The sequence below is a fragment of the Oncorhynchus nerka genome, linkage group LG13 (genome assembly GCF_034236695.1).
Source record: "Oncorhynchus nerka isolate Pitt River linkage group LG13, Oner_Uvic_2.0, whole genome shotgun sequence".
Lineage (NCBI taxonomy): Eukaryota > Metazoa > Chordata > Actinopteri > Salmoniformes > Salmonidae > Oncorhynchus > Oncorhynchus nerka.
In genome coordinates, this window is record NC_088408.1 from 39,711,597 (window position 1) to 39,730,404 (window position 18,808).

The 18,808-nt window shown below is 42.1% G+C and overlaps 1 protein-coding gene across 1 annotated transcript; it reads right to left on the reverse strand.

Moving 5' to 3' along the window:
• Positions 1-3,134: 3,134 nt before the first annotated feature.
• Positions 3,135-13,314, reverse strand: LOC135574692 (zinc finger protein OZF-like). Its single transcript, XM_065026421.1, has 2 exons — positions 12,674-13,314; positions 3,135-4,191 (listed from the first exon to the last, which is right to left on the reverse strand). The coding sequence occupies exons 1-2, from the start codon at positions 13,086-13,088 to the stop codon at positions 3,146-3,148; spliced, it is 1,461 nt and encodes a 486-aa protein (XP_064882493.1). The 5' UTR covers positions 13,089-13,314; the 3' UTR covers positions 3,135-3,145.
• Positions 13,315-18,808: the final 5,494 nt, after the last annotated feature.

The following is an 18,808-nucleotide window of genomic DNA, read 5'->3' on the forward strand; positions in this document are numbered from 1 at the left end:
CACCCCAATTAACCTATATCTAGCTCCTCTAAACTTAACATCTATCCCCAAAACTCTACCCTGCATTATTACAAAAGTGTTCTCTATTTTAACCTCTCTATGCCCACACAAAATCCCTACTCCTGTTGAGTGCACCCCTCCTATGCCCCAAAAAGATTCCCCCTTATCCCACTCCTCTTAAATCTACACACATCCCCACCATCCCTCAGGTGAACCTCCTGTAAAAAACAGAAATCAAACCCCACCCCCTCTAAATAACAAAAAACCGCCCTCCTTTTAACATTATTCCTTAACCCCTAACATTTAGACTAAAAAAGAAACAGAACTATTCATTTAATTATTAACAACAAATAAAAAATAAAAAAACCAAAGAAAAAACAGGAGACTCACCCGATGCTCCCCTGGTCCATCTCCACCGGCGGGGACGTCCTTTCCTCTCCTGACGCCCCCCCGTCCTCCATCCCAACCCATGACCCAGGCAGTGTGTTGGGTCCTCCCTCCCCACCCACCATCCCCCCCTCCCTGTTTGCCTCGGGGCTGCATGTAGGGGACCCCATCTCCTCAAACAGGAGTTGGGATCCCTCTAGCAAACAGCCCACCGACCCCTCACTGGAGTCATCCACTAAAATGCAAGGGGCTGAGGCAAACCGGGAGGACAAATTACCCTCCCCTCCCGCCACTCTCTTAGCCCCCCCCACCCCCTCCCTCTCACTTCCTGCCAAGCTCCCCCTCTTCATCCCTTTCTTCTTTGGTGAAGGAGGTAGCGGGGAGACACAACGTCCCATCCCCGCTAACTCAAATCCCTCATTTCGACCTCGAGGAAGCCTGGCAGGTTGTCCCCCCATCTCCCCCCCCTCCCCTCCCACCTCCACTCCTCCCTCCTTCTCCGTCACTGTCCCCGTTCCCTCTTCCACTCCTTCTCGCACCACTGTCCCCTTCACCGCTCCTTTACGTTCTTCTGCCTTCTTTTCCTTCTCTTCTTTTCCACTCTTTCCTTCTTCCCTCCTCTTTCTTCTCATTTCTTCCTTCTTTCCATCCTCTTCTCTTGCCTTCTTTTCCCCTGTGCCATCCGTACAATCCGCACGCGTCCTTTCTTTCCTCCCCCCATCCCCCGCTCCCCCCCCAGCTGCAGACGCGTATGACCTGTGACGATCCGGGCAATCACGCCACAGGTGTTCTCTGGAGCCACACCCGTGGCAAGCCTTGGGCTCGTCACACTCCCTGGCCTCGTGCTCTTCCGACCCACAAAAGCGACATTTCTTGTTACTGCACGAGGCCAGGGTATGGCCGTAGGCCATACAACGCCTGCAGAACGGGGGCTGACGTGCATAGTATAGGGTTCCCCTGTCAGCCCCCAGGGAGAACATTGCCGGAGGATGGAGGTAGCCATCCACACTCTTCGGGGACTCCCTGAGTAACGCCTGGAAGCCTCTCTTCCCATTCCAGAAACCCAGGGAGTCCCTGAGGTACCTCGCTGAGGAGACATTGTCCATGTACCTCCCCAGAAAGGCCCTCACTTCTTCGTCCTTCACGTGCGGATTGTACATGGTTACGGTGACCACCCTGAAGTTGTTTCTTGCCAGGCTGGTCACCGTGTAAAGACACAGGGGACCATCTTCTTTCCCTTCCGTCACAGTCTTCATAATCTCATTGTGTTTTTCTTCCAAATATAGGGTTACATCAAACCCCTTCTCCATTGGGTTCCCCTGAAGGCAGAGAACATCTTTAACCTTCAATTTTAGGTGCCCCATTAGGATGTTCCTCCCGAAGGTTTCTCTCCCCCAAGGCTCCATCTCTTTTTCCCGCCAAGAAAAGCGCACCGTGTTGGCCAGTCCAATCCCCGGAACCGACTGACCAGATGTACTTTGCGCCATCTCCTCACGGACGATGGCGCACCCGTCCCACCACCTCAAACTTATAAACAGGAAAAAAATCCAAAAAGGTGGAGCTGTGCAACTAAAGGTGTTGACTCTCCACATCTATCAAGACAACTGGAGCACTGGGCCATACACTCTTAAATAGAACCTGGACCAACTCAAGTGAAACACCTTCCCACTAACGAGATGGACAAGCCAGCACAGGTGTAACACATACTGACTAAAGAGGTGACACCAATCAGTGCGTCCCACGTGCTAACGAGCTATTCGTGCTAAAGTCCAACCTCAAAACGTAAATGGAAAAACCAAAGCCTGGAACACCTTCCCCCTTAAGACAACAAATAAATCCTATATTTTTGTTGGACAAGTTTGCTCACCATATACAAAAAACAACTTCCATTTCACATTATAATCAACTACAACGCTTCACCAATATAAACATGGTGTCTACTGGCTGTCAACAATTAAAAACAAGAAAAAACACTTCTAAATAACATAATAAAACAATATATTTTCTCCTTTTTCTTTCTATAGAATCCTAAAACTCACTAGCTTCTAGAACTAGCTCCTTAATATCCGTAGTAACTTTCCCCCTCACTGCGGATCTTCTTTCTCTTTTCAGGGTTCACTCGATAGGCATGTTATAGGATCGGGGGCCCAGTCCCCAATGTCATGCTCTAGTACATTTGGGTTGGCACATTTGAGAATTATCCCTGATATTCTAAAAGCAGTGCAACAATGTCAATATAATTGTACCCAAAATAGTCAGTTGGTTGCATAAATAATTATGATTACTAACAGTTCCAAGAAATGTAAATATATCAAAACCAAATGTACTACCCCTTTGTTAATATGTATTGGCAATAATTCACTTAATGGTGAGGCATGGAATAATAAAATATGTATCTTTTGTCAGGCTGAATGTTTGAATGTCTGAATGTTTGAAAGATGATTTGAGTCATGCTTCTTCAGTAGTGGAATAAAGACAATTAGCATTTGAATGTTGTAAAGAAATACTGGAGTGATGTCAGATTGTTAATAAAATTGATTACAGACTAATTTATCATACTGCGTCCATGTGTATAGGCTGCAAGTACGTTGAAATTAAGACGTTTTCAAGTCATTCAAAAAAACACAGAAAATACATATTTTTAACTTTCAACTAAAACCGAACGTATTTTGGACTTCGGCCATAGTCTTCTTTTCAATGTCTTTTCAATTGCATTTTGCTAGGTGGGATATTTCATTGATTTCATGAAACAATTGCTTCATGAATGTATTTTCTGATGTTTGATCAGAAGTCTTTTATCTGAGAATTTCTTGTCACATTTATGACAGCTACAAAGTTTCCCCCCTGTGTGTGTTCTCTGGTGTATAGTCAGATACCCAGATGTACTAAAACTCTTCCCACATTGACCACAGCTATAAGGTTTCTCTCCTGTGTGTGTTCTCTGGTGCACTGTCAGATGGCCAGATTGAACAAAACTCTTCCCACATTGACCACAGCTATAAGGTTTCTCTCCTGTGTGTGTTCTCTGGTGCACTGTCAGATCACTAGATTGACTAAATCTCTTCCCACATTGACTACAGCTAAAAGGTTTCTCTCCTGTGTGTGTTCGGTGGTGTACAATTAGATGGCTAGATGTACCAAAACTCTTCCCACATTGATGACAGCTAAAAGGTTTCTCTCCTGTGTGTGTTCTCTGGTGTACAATTAGATGGCTAGATGTCGTACAACTTTTCCCACATTGATAACAGATATAAGGTTTCTCTCCTGTGTGTATTCTCTGGTGCACAATCAGGCTTTCTGGTTGAGTAAAACTCTTCCCACATTGACTACAGCTATAAGGTTTCTTTCCTGTGTGTATTCTCTGGTGCACCATCAAGGAGTTTGACACAGTAAATTTCTTCCCACATTGATCACAGCTAAAAGGTTTCTCTCCTGTGTGTGTTCTCCGGTGTACAATTAGATGGCTAGATGTAGTACAACTTTTCCCACATTGATAACAGCTATAGGATTTATCTCCTGTGTGTGTTTTCTGGTGTGATTTCAGGCTGCTTGAATCAGTAAATCTCTTCCCACATTGATCACAGCCAAAAGACTTCTCTCCAGTGTGAATTTTTTGATGTATTTTAAGGTCTCCTGAAGAGTTGAATCTCTTCCCACAGTCAGAGCAGCAATGACATTTCTTCCCGGTGGGTCTCTGTTGGTGTTTCTTGAGGTGTTCTGATTTGGAGAGACTCTGATCTGCCTTGTCAGCTTCATGATGTTGTTGAGACTCCCCAGAGGACCCACAATAGTCACGTCTCTCTCCTGTGTGAACAACAAAGTCAAACAGATGGTTAGAAGCCCACAACAACAAAAAATCCACTGTTTATTTGAGGTAAAAGGTGATGCCCAGAGTATACCCATGAAGTTGTACAACAATTGACGTCTTAATTATTTGACAATTAAGACAGTCAAGTTAGCAACAAGTCATTTTGTCTTGTTTTCACATTAGTGGTAACTAGAATTAAGTTAGTAAAGTTGTTGACATCCTAAGCAGTGCGCCAGATTACTTTTGGTCTCCAATATTGGCCCCTTTCTGTTTGCTAAAATTGCGGCGCGAGGGCGATGCGCACACAATTTGATTGCAGAAACGCCTCCCTGTTAATGAGCAAAATTGGTGAGCGAAGATTTTAGTTTTCACAATGTCTCAGGAGTGCTACTCAAGGAAACTCACATTAAGATCTGTGCCTATTCACTAATTCACCACCGTGGGGGAAAACTCAGGGGAGTTCTCATAGGCTGACAGCAAAAAATAGCCTCCATTTGTAGGTTGCTTATGAGTGCATTTCACATTACTGTTGGATTATAATTGTGAGGCTCGTTTGAATGTCCTGCTGAATATAATGTTTATGTTATTGTTGCAAATCAACTGGGGTAGGGGGCAGTATTGGGTAGCTTGGATGAAAAACGTGCCCAAATAAAGCTGCCTGCTACTCAGCTGTAAAAGCTAGAATATGCATATAATTAGTACATTTGGATAGAAAACTCTCTGAAGTTTCTAAAACTGTTTGAATGATGTCTGTGAGTATAACAGAACTCATATGGCAGGCAAAAACCTGAGAAAAAAATCAAACCAGGAAGTGGGAAATCTGAGGTTTGAAGTTTTTCAACTCAGCCCCAATTGAAGATACCGTGGGATATTAGTTATGTTTCACTTCAAGGCGTGTACTAGATGTCAACAGGATTTAGAAACAGTTTTGAGGATTCTACGGTAAAGGAGGGGCTCATAAGGGCTCTTTGAGTGAGTGGTCTGGCAGAGTGCCACAGCCTCGGTCTGGCGCGCTCACGTGAAAGGTAGCTACGTTCCACTTCATTTGTACAGACTGTAAACTCAGATTTTTTTGTATAAATATTAACTTTATCAAACAAAACATACATGTATTGTGTAACATGAAGTCCTACGAGTGTCATCTGATGAAGATCATCAAAGGTTAGTGATTAATTTTATCTCTATTTCTGCTTTTTGTGATTCCTCTCTTTGGCTGGAAAAATGGCTGTGTTTTTCTGTGGCCTACGAGCTAACAATCGTTTGTGGTGCTTTCGCAGTAAATCCTTTTGAAAGCAGACACTGTGGCTGGTTTAATGAGAATTTTATCTTTAAAATGGTGTAAAATACTAGTATGCTTGAGGAATTGTAATTATGAGATTTTTGTTGTTTTGAATTTGGTGCCCTGCACTGTCACTGGCTGTTGGGGGGGGGGGGGGGGTTCGCTAGGGGAATGGGGATCCCAGTCCTTGACAGGTTTTAATACTTTAAAAAAAACACATAAAATGCTATTTGGCTAGCTTTGCCATCAGCCTGACAATGAGTGTTTGTCCACTAAGTGTTAGCCAAATTGGACCCATAACTTCACCTAACAACAACAACATAGACCTACTGTAGGACCCATAACTTCACCTAACAACAACACATACCTACTGTAGGAGCCATAACTTCACCTAATAATAACATAGACCTACTGTAGGACCCATAACTTAACCTAACAACAACATAGACCTACTGTAGGACCCATAACGTCACCTAACAACATAGACCTACTGTAGAACCCATAACTTTACCTAACAATAACATAGACCTACTGTAGGACCCATGACTTCATATAACAACATAAACCTACTGTAGGACCCCATAAGTTCAAATAACAGCATAAACCTACTGAAGGACCCCATAACTTCACCTAACAATAACATAGACCTACTGTAGGAGCCATAACTTCACCTAACAACAAAAACCTACTGTAGAACCCATAACTTCACCTAACAATAACACAGACCTACTGTAAGAGCCATAACATCACCAAACAAAAATAATATACTTACTGTAGGACCCATAACTTCCCCTAACAAACACATATACCTACTGTAGGACTCATAGCTTTAACTAACAACATAGACCTACTGTAGGACCCATAACGTCACCTAACAACAACAGACCTACTGTAGGACCCATAACTTCACCGAACAACAAATAGACCTACTGCAGGGCCCCATAACTTTACCTAACAATAACATATGGCTCCTACAGTAGGTCTATGTTATTGTTAGGTAAAGTTATGGGGCCCTGCAGTAGGTCTATTTGTTGTTCGGTGAAGTTATGGCTCCTACAGTAGGTCTAACTTCACCTAACAACAAAAACCTACTGTAGAAACCATAACTTCACCTAACAAAAACCTACTGTAGAACCCATAACTTCACCTAACAATAACACAGACCTACTGTAAGAGCCATAACATCACCAAACAAAAAGAATATACTTACTGTAGGACCCATAACTTCCCCTAACAAACACATATACCTACTGTAGGACTCATAGCTTTAACTAACAACAACAGACCTACTGTAGGACCCATAACTTCACCGAACAACAAATAGACCTACTGTAGGGCCCCATAACTTTACCTAACAATAACATAGACCTACTGTAGGAGCCATAACTTCACCTAACAACAAAAACCTACTGTAGAAACCATAACTTCACATAACAAAAACCTACTGTAGAAACCATAACTTTATCTAACAATAACATAGACCTACTGTAGAACCCAAAACTTCACCTAACAATAACAGATCTACTGTAGAACTCATAGCTTTAACTAACAACAGGAGCCATAACTTCAACTAACAATAACATTAACCTACTGTAGAACCCACAACTTCACCTCGCAACATATACCTACTGTAGGACCAATAACTTAACCTAACAATAACATAGACCTACAGTAGGACCAATGACTTCACCTAACAACAACACAGACCTACTGTATAACCCATAACTTTACCTAACACTAACATAGACCTACTGTAGAACCATAATTTCACCCAACAATAACATAGACCTACTTTAGGACCCATAACTTCACCTAACAACAACAGACATACTGTAGGACCCATAACTTCAACTAACAATAACATTGACCTACTGTAGAACCCACAACTTCACCTCACAACAGACGTACTGTAGGACACATAACTTCACCTAACAACATATACCTACTGTAGGACCAATAACTTAACCTAACAACAACATAGACCTACTGTAGGACCCATGACTTCACCTAAAAACAACAGACCTACTGTATAACCCACAACTTTACCTAACAATAACATAGACCTACTGTAGAACCATAACTTCACCCAACAATAACATAGATCTACAGTAGGAGCCATAACTTCACCTAACAAAAAAAACCTACTATAGGAAACATAACTTCACCTAACAATAACATAGACCTACTGTAGGAGCCATAACTTCACCTAACAACAAAAACCTACTGTAAAAACCATAACTTCACCTAACAAAAACCTACTGTAGAACCCATAACTTCACCTAACAATAACACAGACCTACTGTAAGAGCCATAACATCACCAAACAAAAATAATATACTTACTGTAGGACCCATAATTTCCCCTAACAAACGCATATACCTACTGTAGGACTCATAGCTTTAACTAACAACATAGACCTACTGTAGGACCCATAACATCACCTAACAACAACAGACCTACTGTAGGACCCATAAAGTCACCTAACAACAACAGACCTACTGTAGGAGCCATAACTTCAACTAACAATAACATAGATCTACTGTAGGACTCATAGCTTTAACTAACAACATAGACCTACTGTAGGAGCCATAACTTCACCTAACAACAACTGTAGGACCCATAACGTCACCTGACAACAACATAGACCTACTGTAGAACCATAACTTTACCTAACAATAACATAGACCTACTGTAGAACCATAACTTCACCCAACAATAACATAGATCTACAGTAGGAGCCATAACTTCACCTAACAAAAAAAAACTACTATAGGAAACATAACTTCACCTAACAATAACATAGACCTACTGTAGGACCCATGACTTCATATAACAACATAAACCTACTGTAGGACCCCATAAGTTCAAATAACAGCATAAACCTACTGAAGGACCCCATAACTTCACCTAACAATAACATAGACCTACTGTAGGAGCCATAACTTCACCCAACAATAACATAGACCTACTTTAGAACCCATAAATTCACCTAACAATAACATAGATCTACTGTAGGACTCATAGCTTTAACTAACAACATAGACCTACTGTAGGAGCCATAACTTCACCTAACAACAACAAAGAACAACTGTAGGACCCATAACGTCACCTAACAATAACATAGACCTACTGTAGAACCATAACTTCACCCAACAATAACATAGATCTACTGTAGGAGCCATAACTTCACCTAACAATAACATAGACCTACTGTAGGACCCATGACTTCATCTAACAACATAAACCTACGGTAGGACCCCATAAGTTCAAATAACAACATAAACCTACTGTAGGACCCCATAACTTCACCTAACAATAACAAAGACCTACTGTAAGAGCCATAACATCACCAAACAAAAAGAATATACTTACTGTAGGACCCCTAACTTCCCCTAACAAACACATATACCTACTGTAGGACTCATAGCTTTAACTAACAACATAGACCTACTGTAGGACCCAACACCTCATTTGGCCGCCTTTCGTTCCAGTTCTCTGCTGCCTGTGACTGGAACGAATTGCAAAAATCGCTGAAGTTGGAGACTTTTAGCTCTCTCACCAACTTCAAACATCTGCTATCTGAGCAGCTAACCGATCGCTGCAGCTGTACATTGTCTATCGGTAAATAGCCCACCCATTTTTACCTACCTCATCCCCATACTGTTTTTATGTATTTAATTTTCTGCTCTTTTGCACACCAATATCTCTACCTGTACATGACCATCTGATCATTTATCACTCCAGTGTTAATCTGCAAAATAATCTGAGAACTTGTTCTCAACTAGCCTACCTGGTTAAATAAAGGTGAAATAAAAAAATAAAAATAAATAACGTCACCTAACAACAACAGACCTACTGTAGGACCCATAACTTTACCTAACAATAGCATAGATCGACTGTAGGACCCATAACTTCACCTAACAATAACATAGACCTACTGTAGGACTCATAGCTTTAACTAACAACATAGACCTAGAGCCATAACTTCACCTAACAATAACTGTGGAAGGATCACGGATAGTAGCCCAACAAGGCATGGGAGACGAGGTAACCAGAGGCAATTAAGCACAGCTGACGGTACCAATGACATATTCTCCTTCCCCTATAAAAGAGAGAATGGAACCAGCAGAGAGAAGTTGGGAAAACTATCTTTGTAAGATGGCCACCGAGACAGAGGAGCTATCCAGGAAGAACCACTAAGACGGTGACAATCCCGTGACTTTTGTTGTAGTTTAAAGATAATCCTATTGTGTTCCTGTTTCATCTGGAGAAGAAGATGTATGTTTTTCCTTGGAAGATTTTCATTGATTATGTTGGAGTGTTTGTGTTGACCAAATGCCCTCAATAGAGAACTGTGTTCAATCAAGAAAACCTACTCCTGACTCGTTTATTCCACCTTCCCGCTTTAGAGTGACGCCCAATTACTTGGTCTGCTCACATAACATAGAGTTAATATAGGACCCAGAACTTCACCTAACAACCACATAGACCTACTGTGGGACCCATAACTTTACCTAACAACAACAAAGACCTACTGTAGAACACCATAACTTCACCTAACAATAACATATACATACTGTGGGACTCATAATTTCAACTAAGAACAACATAGACCTACTGTAGGACCCATAACGTCACCTAACAACAACATAGACCTACTGTAGGACCCATAACTTCACCTAACAACATAGACCTGCTGTAGAACCCCCCACTTCACCTAACAACAACAACATAGACCTAGGTATATGTTGTTATGTGAAGTTATGGGGTCCTACAGTAGGTCTATGTTGTTGTTAGGTTAAGTTATGGGTTCTACAGTAGGTCTATGTTGTTGTTAGACCTAATGTAGAACCCATGACTTCACCTCACAATAACATAGACCTACTGTAGGAGCCATAACTTCACCTCACAATAACAAAGACCTACTGTAGGAGCCATAACTTCACCTCACAATAACAAAGACCTACTGTAGGACCCACAACTTCACCTAACAACATAAACCTACTGTAGGACCCCCTAACTTCACCTAACAACATAAACCTATTGTAGGACCCATAACTTCACCTAACATAGACCTACTGTAGGACACATAACTTCACCGAACAACAACATAGACCTACTGTAGGACCCATCACTTCACCTAACAACATAGACCTGCTGTAGAACCCCCCACTTCACCTAACAACAACATAGACCTAGGTATATGTTGTTAGGTGAAGTTATGGGGTCCTACAGTAGGTCTATGTTGTTGTTAGGTTAAGTTATGGGTTCTACAGTAGGTCTATGTTGTTGTTAGACCCTAATGTAGAACCCATAACTTAACCTAACAACAACATAGACCTACTGTAGGACCCATGACTTCACCTCACAATAGCAAAGACCTACTGTAGGACCCCATAACTTCACCGAACAATAACATGGCATTCAGAAAATGATTTCCTGGATCAGCTGATGATAGTTGAACATGTGACTAACTAAATAGCTACAGTATTAAGAATGTCTAATTATTGAAGAACGACGTTAATGACGGTATCCATGTGGGTGTTGTCAATAAAGTTAAGGTGACTCTCGGTTTGAACCATTGGATTTGGCAAACTCTGAAATGTAGGATTTCTGTGGCCATGAAGACTGTTTTCCCAGCGTAACATAAAGAGACACTAAATGTTACGTAGGTAGAGTGCATTTAAGAGATCTGAATACAAGAAAACTGTCCGACAGCAAGATCCAGTATTTAAGTTAATCATATGACAAACGTAACGTTATGACTATAACTACTGTTCCCTGAAGGAGGGAAACTGCAACATACTATTAAATACGCCCCTCGCTGGAAGCCCCGCCTTCCACAGGTGATGAGCATGAGGCTCGGATTTATTCCTTCAATTTAATGTAATCAATGTAATCTTATTTCCCTCCTTCAGGGAACAGTAATTATAGTCATAAAGTCACGCTCCCTTTCAGTCGGTCAACTTCGGTACAACATAGTATTGGGAAATACAATCACTCCCCATGCCGACCCAAACGGATACTAAATGAAGTGGCCTATGGCAGACCACCCAGACCTGATCCCGCAAGATACGTCAGTTTTGTCAATTTATTCATTGTCTTTTGTTTGAAACACTCCTGTCAATGTTGAGTAAGGACGCACACCTGATTACCCCATATAGAAGTAGGACTAGTCTACCTGTCCTGCGCACAAATGTAGGCCTATAAATGTGCCCCGACCAGAAACCAAAACATAAGTTTGTATCTCCAACCCTCCAAACTGTAAATAAATAAATAAAATGTATAGCCTTGAAATCTTGCTCAAAACTATAATTTTGACCTTATGGATGGCCAGTCCTTGTATTCATAGTGTAGTGAATTCAGGGGGTAGCCCTGAGCTGAACTCAAACCTGGGTCCAGTGACTGTGAAGCCAACACCTTATAACTGTTACGCCAAGATGTCTGAACTTCTTGATGAGGTCGCTAGGTTTTGGGTTATGGTTGCTACAATAGCTACACTTCTCATTCCCCCGGTGCAGCAGGGTAGCCTAGTGGTTAGAGCGTTGGGACTAGTAACCGGAAGGTTGCAAGTTCAAAGCCCCGAGCTGACATGGTACAAATCTGTCGTTCTGCCCCTGAACAGGCAGTTAACCCACTGTTCCTAGGCAGTCATTGAAAATAAGAATTTGTTCTTAAGTGACTTGCCTAGTTAAATAAAGGTAAAAAAAAATCCCTCAGCTGTTTACCAAGTCTATTGGGAGCCATTTTGTTGCTGTTTAAACCTTAAGTTGTCCCCTTAAAAAAGCCACAAAAATCAGTTGAAACATAACAAAGTTACCACTGTTTTGGTAAAAAGATGATGATGGGGTTGGAGAAATGTAGCTACTCTCAAATTCATAGACAGACCTATGGATGCAAGGACTGACTATCCATGATATCAATATAATAGATTTAACCATGTTGAGGCTATACAGTGTTGATTTACATTGTTTCTAAACATTGGAGTAAAAAAAGAAGCTTATTTGGGGTTCTGATGGGGTACAACAGGCGAACTAAGCTCATGAGGCATGTGTTATATTCTTCAAGAATCAATGGCTAGAAATAAATAATTTAAAAGTCCAAATATGGATGTAACAATTGCAGATTTCCGCTTTAACACCACACATCAGTTCAACAACTGCAAGAGTTTGTGCCTCTGTATTTAAGACTGTACTTACTAGTATTAACCAGGCCCCGGTTTCCAAAAACCACCTTATGGTTAAATTCATCGTTAGAACCACTGGCCTTAAGATGCCTTTGGGAAACCGGGCCCAGATATCCAGTTTCCTCCTCCTCCTTTATGGATGTGAAGGTCATCTCCCCATCCTCCTCTTTCACTCCATAAACTGCATCCTCCTCTTTCTCGGCCTCCTCTTCTTTTACTGTAACATCCTCTTCCTCCTCTTTCACTCTGAACGCATCTTCCTCTTCTTTCACTGAAACGTCTTTCTCTTCTTCTTCTTCTTTCACTGTAACAGTCTCATCCTCTACTTGTTTTTGTTTTGTAACATCCTCCTCTTCCACGAGAGTTTCTTTCTCTGTCCAGCAGGCCTCATCTTCTTTAGCAGGAGGAGAGTAGCTTAGTAAGCTCATGGTCGGGGATGTTAGCTAGTTAGCATTAGCAACTAGACTAGTGCTAATTTAACCAGCCAGCTAGCTACTTACAACGTAAATATTAAATTAAATGGGGTAGCTAGTTGTTTCCACATAAGTATGTTTAAATCATAGCGGCAAATAAACCACGAAATTGTCTAAAGAACTTGAATGTTCCGAAATTGTTGGCTAGCGAGCTACCAAGGTGGCTGCAGTTGTTGAAGAAGCGTTCCGTCCACTAAATAATACGTCACACTACAAACATCGCCTGAAAGACACATATCACCGTCTGCTGCCTGGAGGGAGTTAACGCAGTTGAGGAGGGAAAACTTTCTTTATTCTTCATTGAATTATAATATTATAAAGCAGTTTCGGGAAACGTTATTTTCTCTCCATTAAATATTAATATTATATCAACACGTACAAAGAGCAACAAGTGCTGTTTGATTAGTTCAGATTTTTTATGAGAATTTAAAACAAACTTAACCTCTACTCCACATCTGTATTTCTGATTCAGTCAAATAACAAGATATCAAAATAAGCACCTAGTTATTGATACCCTTGATAAAGGTTAGGTAAAATTACTGTATAAAATAAATAAATAAACTTTACCCTCTACCAGGATATTTTAGTCCAAAACCTGTTTACCTCTCTGCTAGGAGGCGGAAACTTGGCCATCAGTGGATCTTCCAGCAAGACACATCAACATCCACAAAGAAATTGTTATTTGGGAACAAAATCAACATTTTCAATGGCCATCTCAGTCTTCGGACTTGAACTCCATTGAAAACCTGTGGTTTGAATTGAACAGGGCAGTCCACAAGCGCAGACAAAATAAATCAAGGACCTGGAGAGATTTGGTCTAAGATCCCACCCAATGTCTTCTCCAATCTCATAAAACATTAGAGTGTCATTATCCTCCCAGGGGGAGGGTGCTGGAGTATTGAAAACATGGGTGGCAATAATCCAGACCCCTAGCTTTTGAGAATTACATGTTAAACTATATATCTTTCTCTGAGCAATTGTATTAGTATAAAATAATATAATTTCCCTTTATTTTGGTGTAACAATACATCATGTAGATTTATATAATGAACAGACTGGGTCTATACTGCTCCTACATGATGTAACAACACAGTGGATTCGGAAAGTATTCAAACCCCTTCACTTCTCCCACATTTTGTTACGTTACAGCCTTATTCTAATTTTTTTTATTTTAAATACTCAATCTATACACAATACACACATAATGGCAAACCAAAAACACGTTTTTAGATTTTTTTTGCTAATTTATTCAAATAAACAAAAAAATCTACATAAGTATTCAGACCATTTAATACGTACTTTGTTGAAACACCTTTGGCAGCGATTACATCCTCGAATCTTCTGGAGTATGACCCTACAAGCTTGGCACAGCTGTATTTGGGGAGTTTCTCCCATTGTTCAAGATTTGTCAGGTTGGATGGGTAGCGTCGCTGCACATCTATTCTCAGTTCTTCGATCAGGTTCAAGTCCAGGCTCTGGCTTGGCCACTCAAGGACATTCAAAGACTTGTCCCGTAGCAACTCCTGCGTTGTCTTGGCTGTGTGCTTAGGGTCGTTGTCCTGTTGGAAGGTGAGCTTTTGCCCCAGTCTGAGGTCCTGACCACTCTGGAGCAGGTTTTCATCAAGGATCTCTCTGAATGTCAAGGATCTCTCTGAATGTCCTTCAGTGGCCAAGCCAGAGCCTGTTCATCTTTGCCTCGACCCTGACTAGTATCCCAGTCCCTGCCGCTGAAAATCATCCCCACAGCCTGATGCTGTGCCAGGTTTACGCCAGATGTGACGCTTGGCATTCAGGCCAGAGTTCAATCTTGGATTCATCAGACCAGGGAATCTTGCTTTTCATGGTCAGTCCTTTAGGTGCCTTTTGGCAAACTCCAAGTAGGCTGTCATGTGCCTTTCACCTAGGAGTGGCTTCTGTCTGGCCACTCTACCATAAAGCCCTGATTGGTGGAGTGCTGCAGAGAGGGTTGTCCTGGAAGGTTCTCCCATCACAGAGGAACTCTAGAGCTCTGTCAGAGTGACCATTGGGTTTTTGGTGACCTCCCTGACCAATGCCCTTCTCCGCCGATTGCTCAGTTTGGCCGGGTGGCCAGCTCTGGGAAGAGTCTTGGTGGTTCCAAACTTCTTCCATTAAATAATGATGGTGACCACTGCGTTCTTGGGGACCTTCAATGCTACACACATTCTTTGGTACCATTCCCCGATCTGTGCCTCGACACAATCCTATCTCATAAATCTATGGACTAGCTGGATCTAATTTCTTCGACCTCATTCCTTGGCGTTTGCTCTGACATGAATTGTCAACTGTGGGACCTTATATAGACAGGTATAATCATAAACAATATGATTTCATGTGGCACGAAACAAAAACACAAATTCTCAGTCAAAAATATAAGTCAGAATACAGCCTTTCTATCTCTCATGTGGTTTCAAGTTCTCTGACGGAAAATGTCCTTCCATACAGAGAGAGAGAGCAGTGGTAGGGCTTTTTCGGTGTGTGTCTTCTTATGCACCTTCAGGCTCCTTAACCAGGTAAAGGAAAATCAACACTGGGAGCATTGGAAAGGCTTTTCTCCTGTGTGTATCCTCTCATGAGCTTGTAGATCCCATAACTGAATAAAACTCATTCCACAGTGGGAACAGTGATAAGGCTTTTCTCCAGTGTGTATTCTCTCACATTTTTTCAGGTTAACTAAAATGGTAAAAGTCTTTTCACAATGGGAACATTGGAAAAGCTTTTCTCCTGTGTGTATCCTCTCATGAGCTTTTAGGTACGCTAAATGAATAAAACTCTTTCCACACTGGGAACGTTGGAAAGGCTTTTCTCCTATGTGTATCCTCTCATGCTTTTTCAGGTTAGTTAACCCGGTGAAACTCTTTTCACACTGTCACGGCTGATTTCCTCCTCTTCGTCTCCTTTTCCTCCTCTTCGTCTCCTCTTCGTCTGGTGTAGCAGGGATCGGACCAAAATGCAGCGTGGTAAGTGTCCATAGTAGATTTTAATGAATAAACTGAAACAGTACAAAACAATAAACGAAACGTGAAAAAAACTAAACAGTACCGTGTGGTGAAACAAACACAAACACAGACACGGAAACAATCACCCACAAAGTACCCACAGAATATGGCTGCCTAAATATGGTTCCCAATCAGAGAGAACGATAGACAGCTGCCTCTAATTGAGAACCAATCTAGGCAACCATAGACATACATACCTAGAAAGGAAACAGGACTGAGGGGCAGCTCCGGACTGAGGGGCAGCTCAGGACTGGAGCTCTTGAGCACCGAGCCGAGCCGAGCCTGCCCAACCCGGTCGCCCTGCCAGTGCGGGAAGGTGGAATGGCCCGCACTGGGCTGTGCTGGCGAACCGGGGACACCATGCGTAAGGCTGGTGCCATGTATGCCGACCCAAGGAGACACACTGGAGACCAGATGCGTAGAGCCGGCTTCATGGCACCTGGCTCGATGCCCACTCTAGCCCGGCCGATACGAGGAGCTGGTATGTACCGCACCGGGCTATGCACCTGCACTGGGGACACCGTGCGCTCCACAGCATAACACGGTGCCTGCCCGGTCTCTCTCACCCTCCGGTAAGCACAGGAAGTTGGCGCAGGTCTCCTACCTGGCTTCGCCATACTCCCTGTGTGTCACCCCAATACATTTTTGGGGCTGCCTCTCGGGCTTCCAGCCTTGCTTCCGTGCTGCCTCTTCAAACCGCCGCCTCTCCGCTTTGGCTGCCTCCAGCTCTGCCTTGGGGCGGTGATATTCCCCCGGCTGCGTCCAGGGTCCATCTCCGTCCAGTATCTCCTCCCAAGTCCAATAGTCCTGATTGTGCTGCTCCTCCTGCCGCTGCCTGTCACCACGCTGCTTGGTCCTGTTTTGGTGGGTGATTCTGTCATGGCTGATTTCCTCCTCTTCGTCTGAAGAGGGATCGGACCAAAATGTAGCGTGTTAAGTGTCCATAGTAGATTTTAATGAATAAACTGAAACAGTACAAAACAATAAACAAACCGTAAAAAAACGAAACAGTACCGTGTGGTGAAACAAACACAGACACAATCACCCACAAAGTACCCACAGAATATGGCTGCCTAAATATGGTTCCCAATCAGAGACAATGATAGACAGCTGCCTCTAATTGAGAACCAATCTAGGCAACCATAGACATACAATATACCTAGAAAGGAAACAGCCCCATAAACATACAAAACCCCTAGACAAGTCAAAAAACACATACATCACCCATGTCACACCCTGACCTAACCAAAATAACAAGGAAAAAAAGGAATACTAAGGTCAGGGTGTGACACACTGGGAATATTGGTAAGGCTTTTCTCCTGTGTGTATCCTCGCATGCTTTTTCAGGTTAGTTAACCCGTTAAAACTCTTTTCACACTGGGAACATTGGTAAGGCTTTTCTCCTGTGTGTATTTTCTCATGCTTTTTTAGGTGCCCTATCGTAGTAAAACTCTTTCCACACTGGGAACATTGGAAAGGTTTTTCTCCTGTGTGTATCCTCTCATGAGCTTTTAGGTCACCATCCTGAATAAAACTCATTCCACAGTGGGAACAGTGATAAGGCTTTTCTCCTGTGTGTATTCTCTCGTGCCTTTTCAGGTTAGCTAACACGGCGAAACTCTTTCCACACTGGGGAACATTGGAAAGGCTTTTCTCCAGTGTGTGTCCTCTCATGGCTTTTTAGGTTCCCTAACCAGTGAAAAGTATTTTCACCTTTGGGAGCAGTGGTGTTGTCTCGCTGGTTTGTGCGTCTCTGGGCCTGGTTCCCCTGAAGGACTCTTCCTGCTGTCATAGTGAGAGTCTGGTATCTCTCCTGCCAAAGACAAACAGTATCTAGTTAAACAGAGACCTAAATGAAACCTCCACATCATAAAACTGTCTTCCTATTTGGTTTAATCTAGACTAGATCCCTCAATAAAAGAGCAGAACTGGTCATCACAGAGTGGCTGTAGTGCTTTGTAGGCTGGGTAAATCCATTTGAATTCAATGCATTTTTGACAGTATCCCTTTTGATTTAAAACAATCTTACATGTTTGACTTTGGAAGAGGTAGTAAGAAAGTGCATTTTTGTAACTGAATATAAAAACATTAATGAGATATACAGTACCAGTCAAAAGTTTGGACAAACCTACTCATTCAAGGGTTATTGGTATTTTTTTATTTTTTATTTCTACATTGTAGAATAATAGTGAAGACATGAAAACTATGAAAACACATATGGAATCATATAGTAACCAAAAAAGTGGTAAACAACTCTAAATATATTTTAGATTCTTCAGTAGCCACCCTTTGCCTTGATGACAGCTTTGCACACTCATGGCATTCTCTCAACCAGCTTCACCTGGAATGCTTTTCCAACAGTCTTGAAGGAGTTCCCACATATGGCAGCTTTTCCTTCACTCTGCGGTCCAACTCATCCCAAACCATCTCAATTGGTTGAGGTCGGGTGATTGTGGAGGCCAGGTCATCTGATGCACTCCATCACTCTCCTTCCTTGTCAAATAGTCCTTACACAGCCAGGAGGTGTGTTTTGGGTCATTGTCCTGTTGAAAAACAATGCAAACCAGATGGGATGGCATATCACTTCAGAATGCTTATAATGTTATAATTGGTGTCTTTTAGTAGTGGTTTCTTTGTAGCAATTCGACCAAAAAGGCC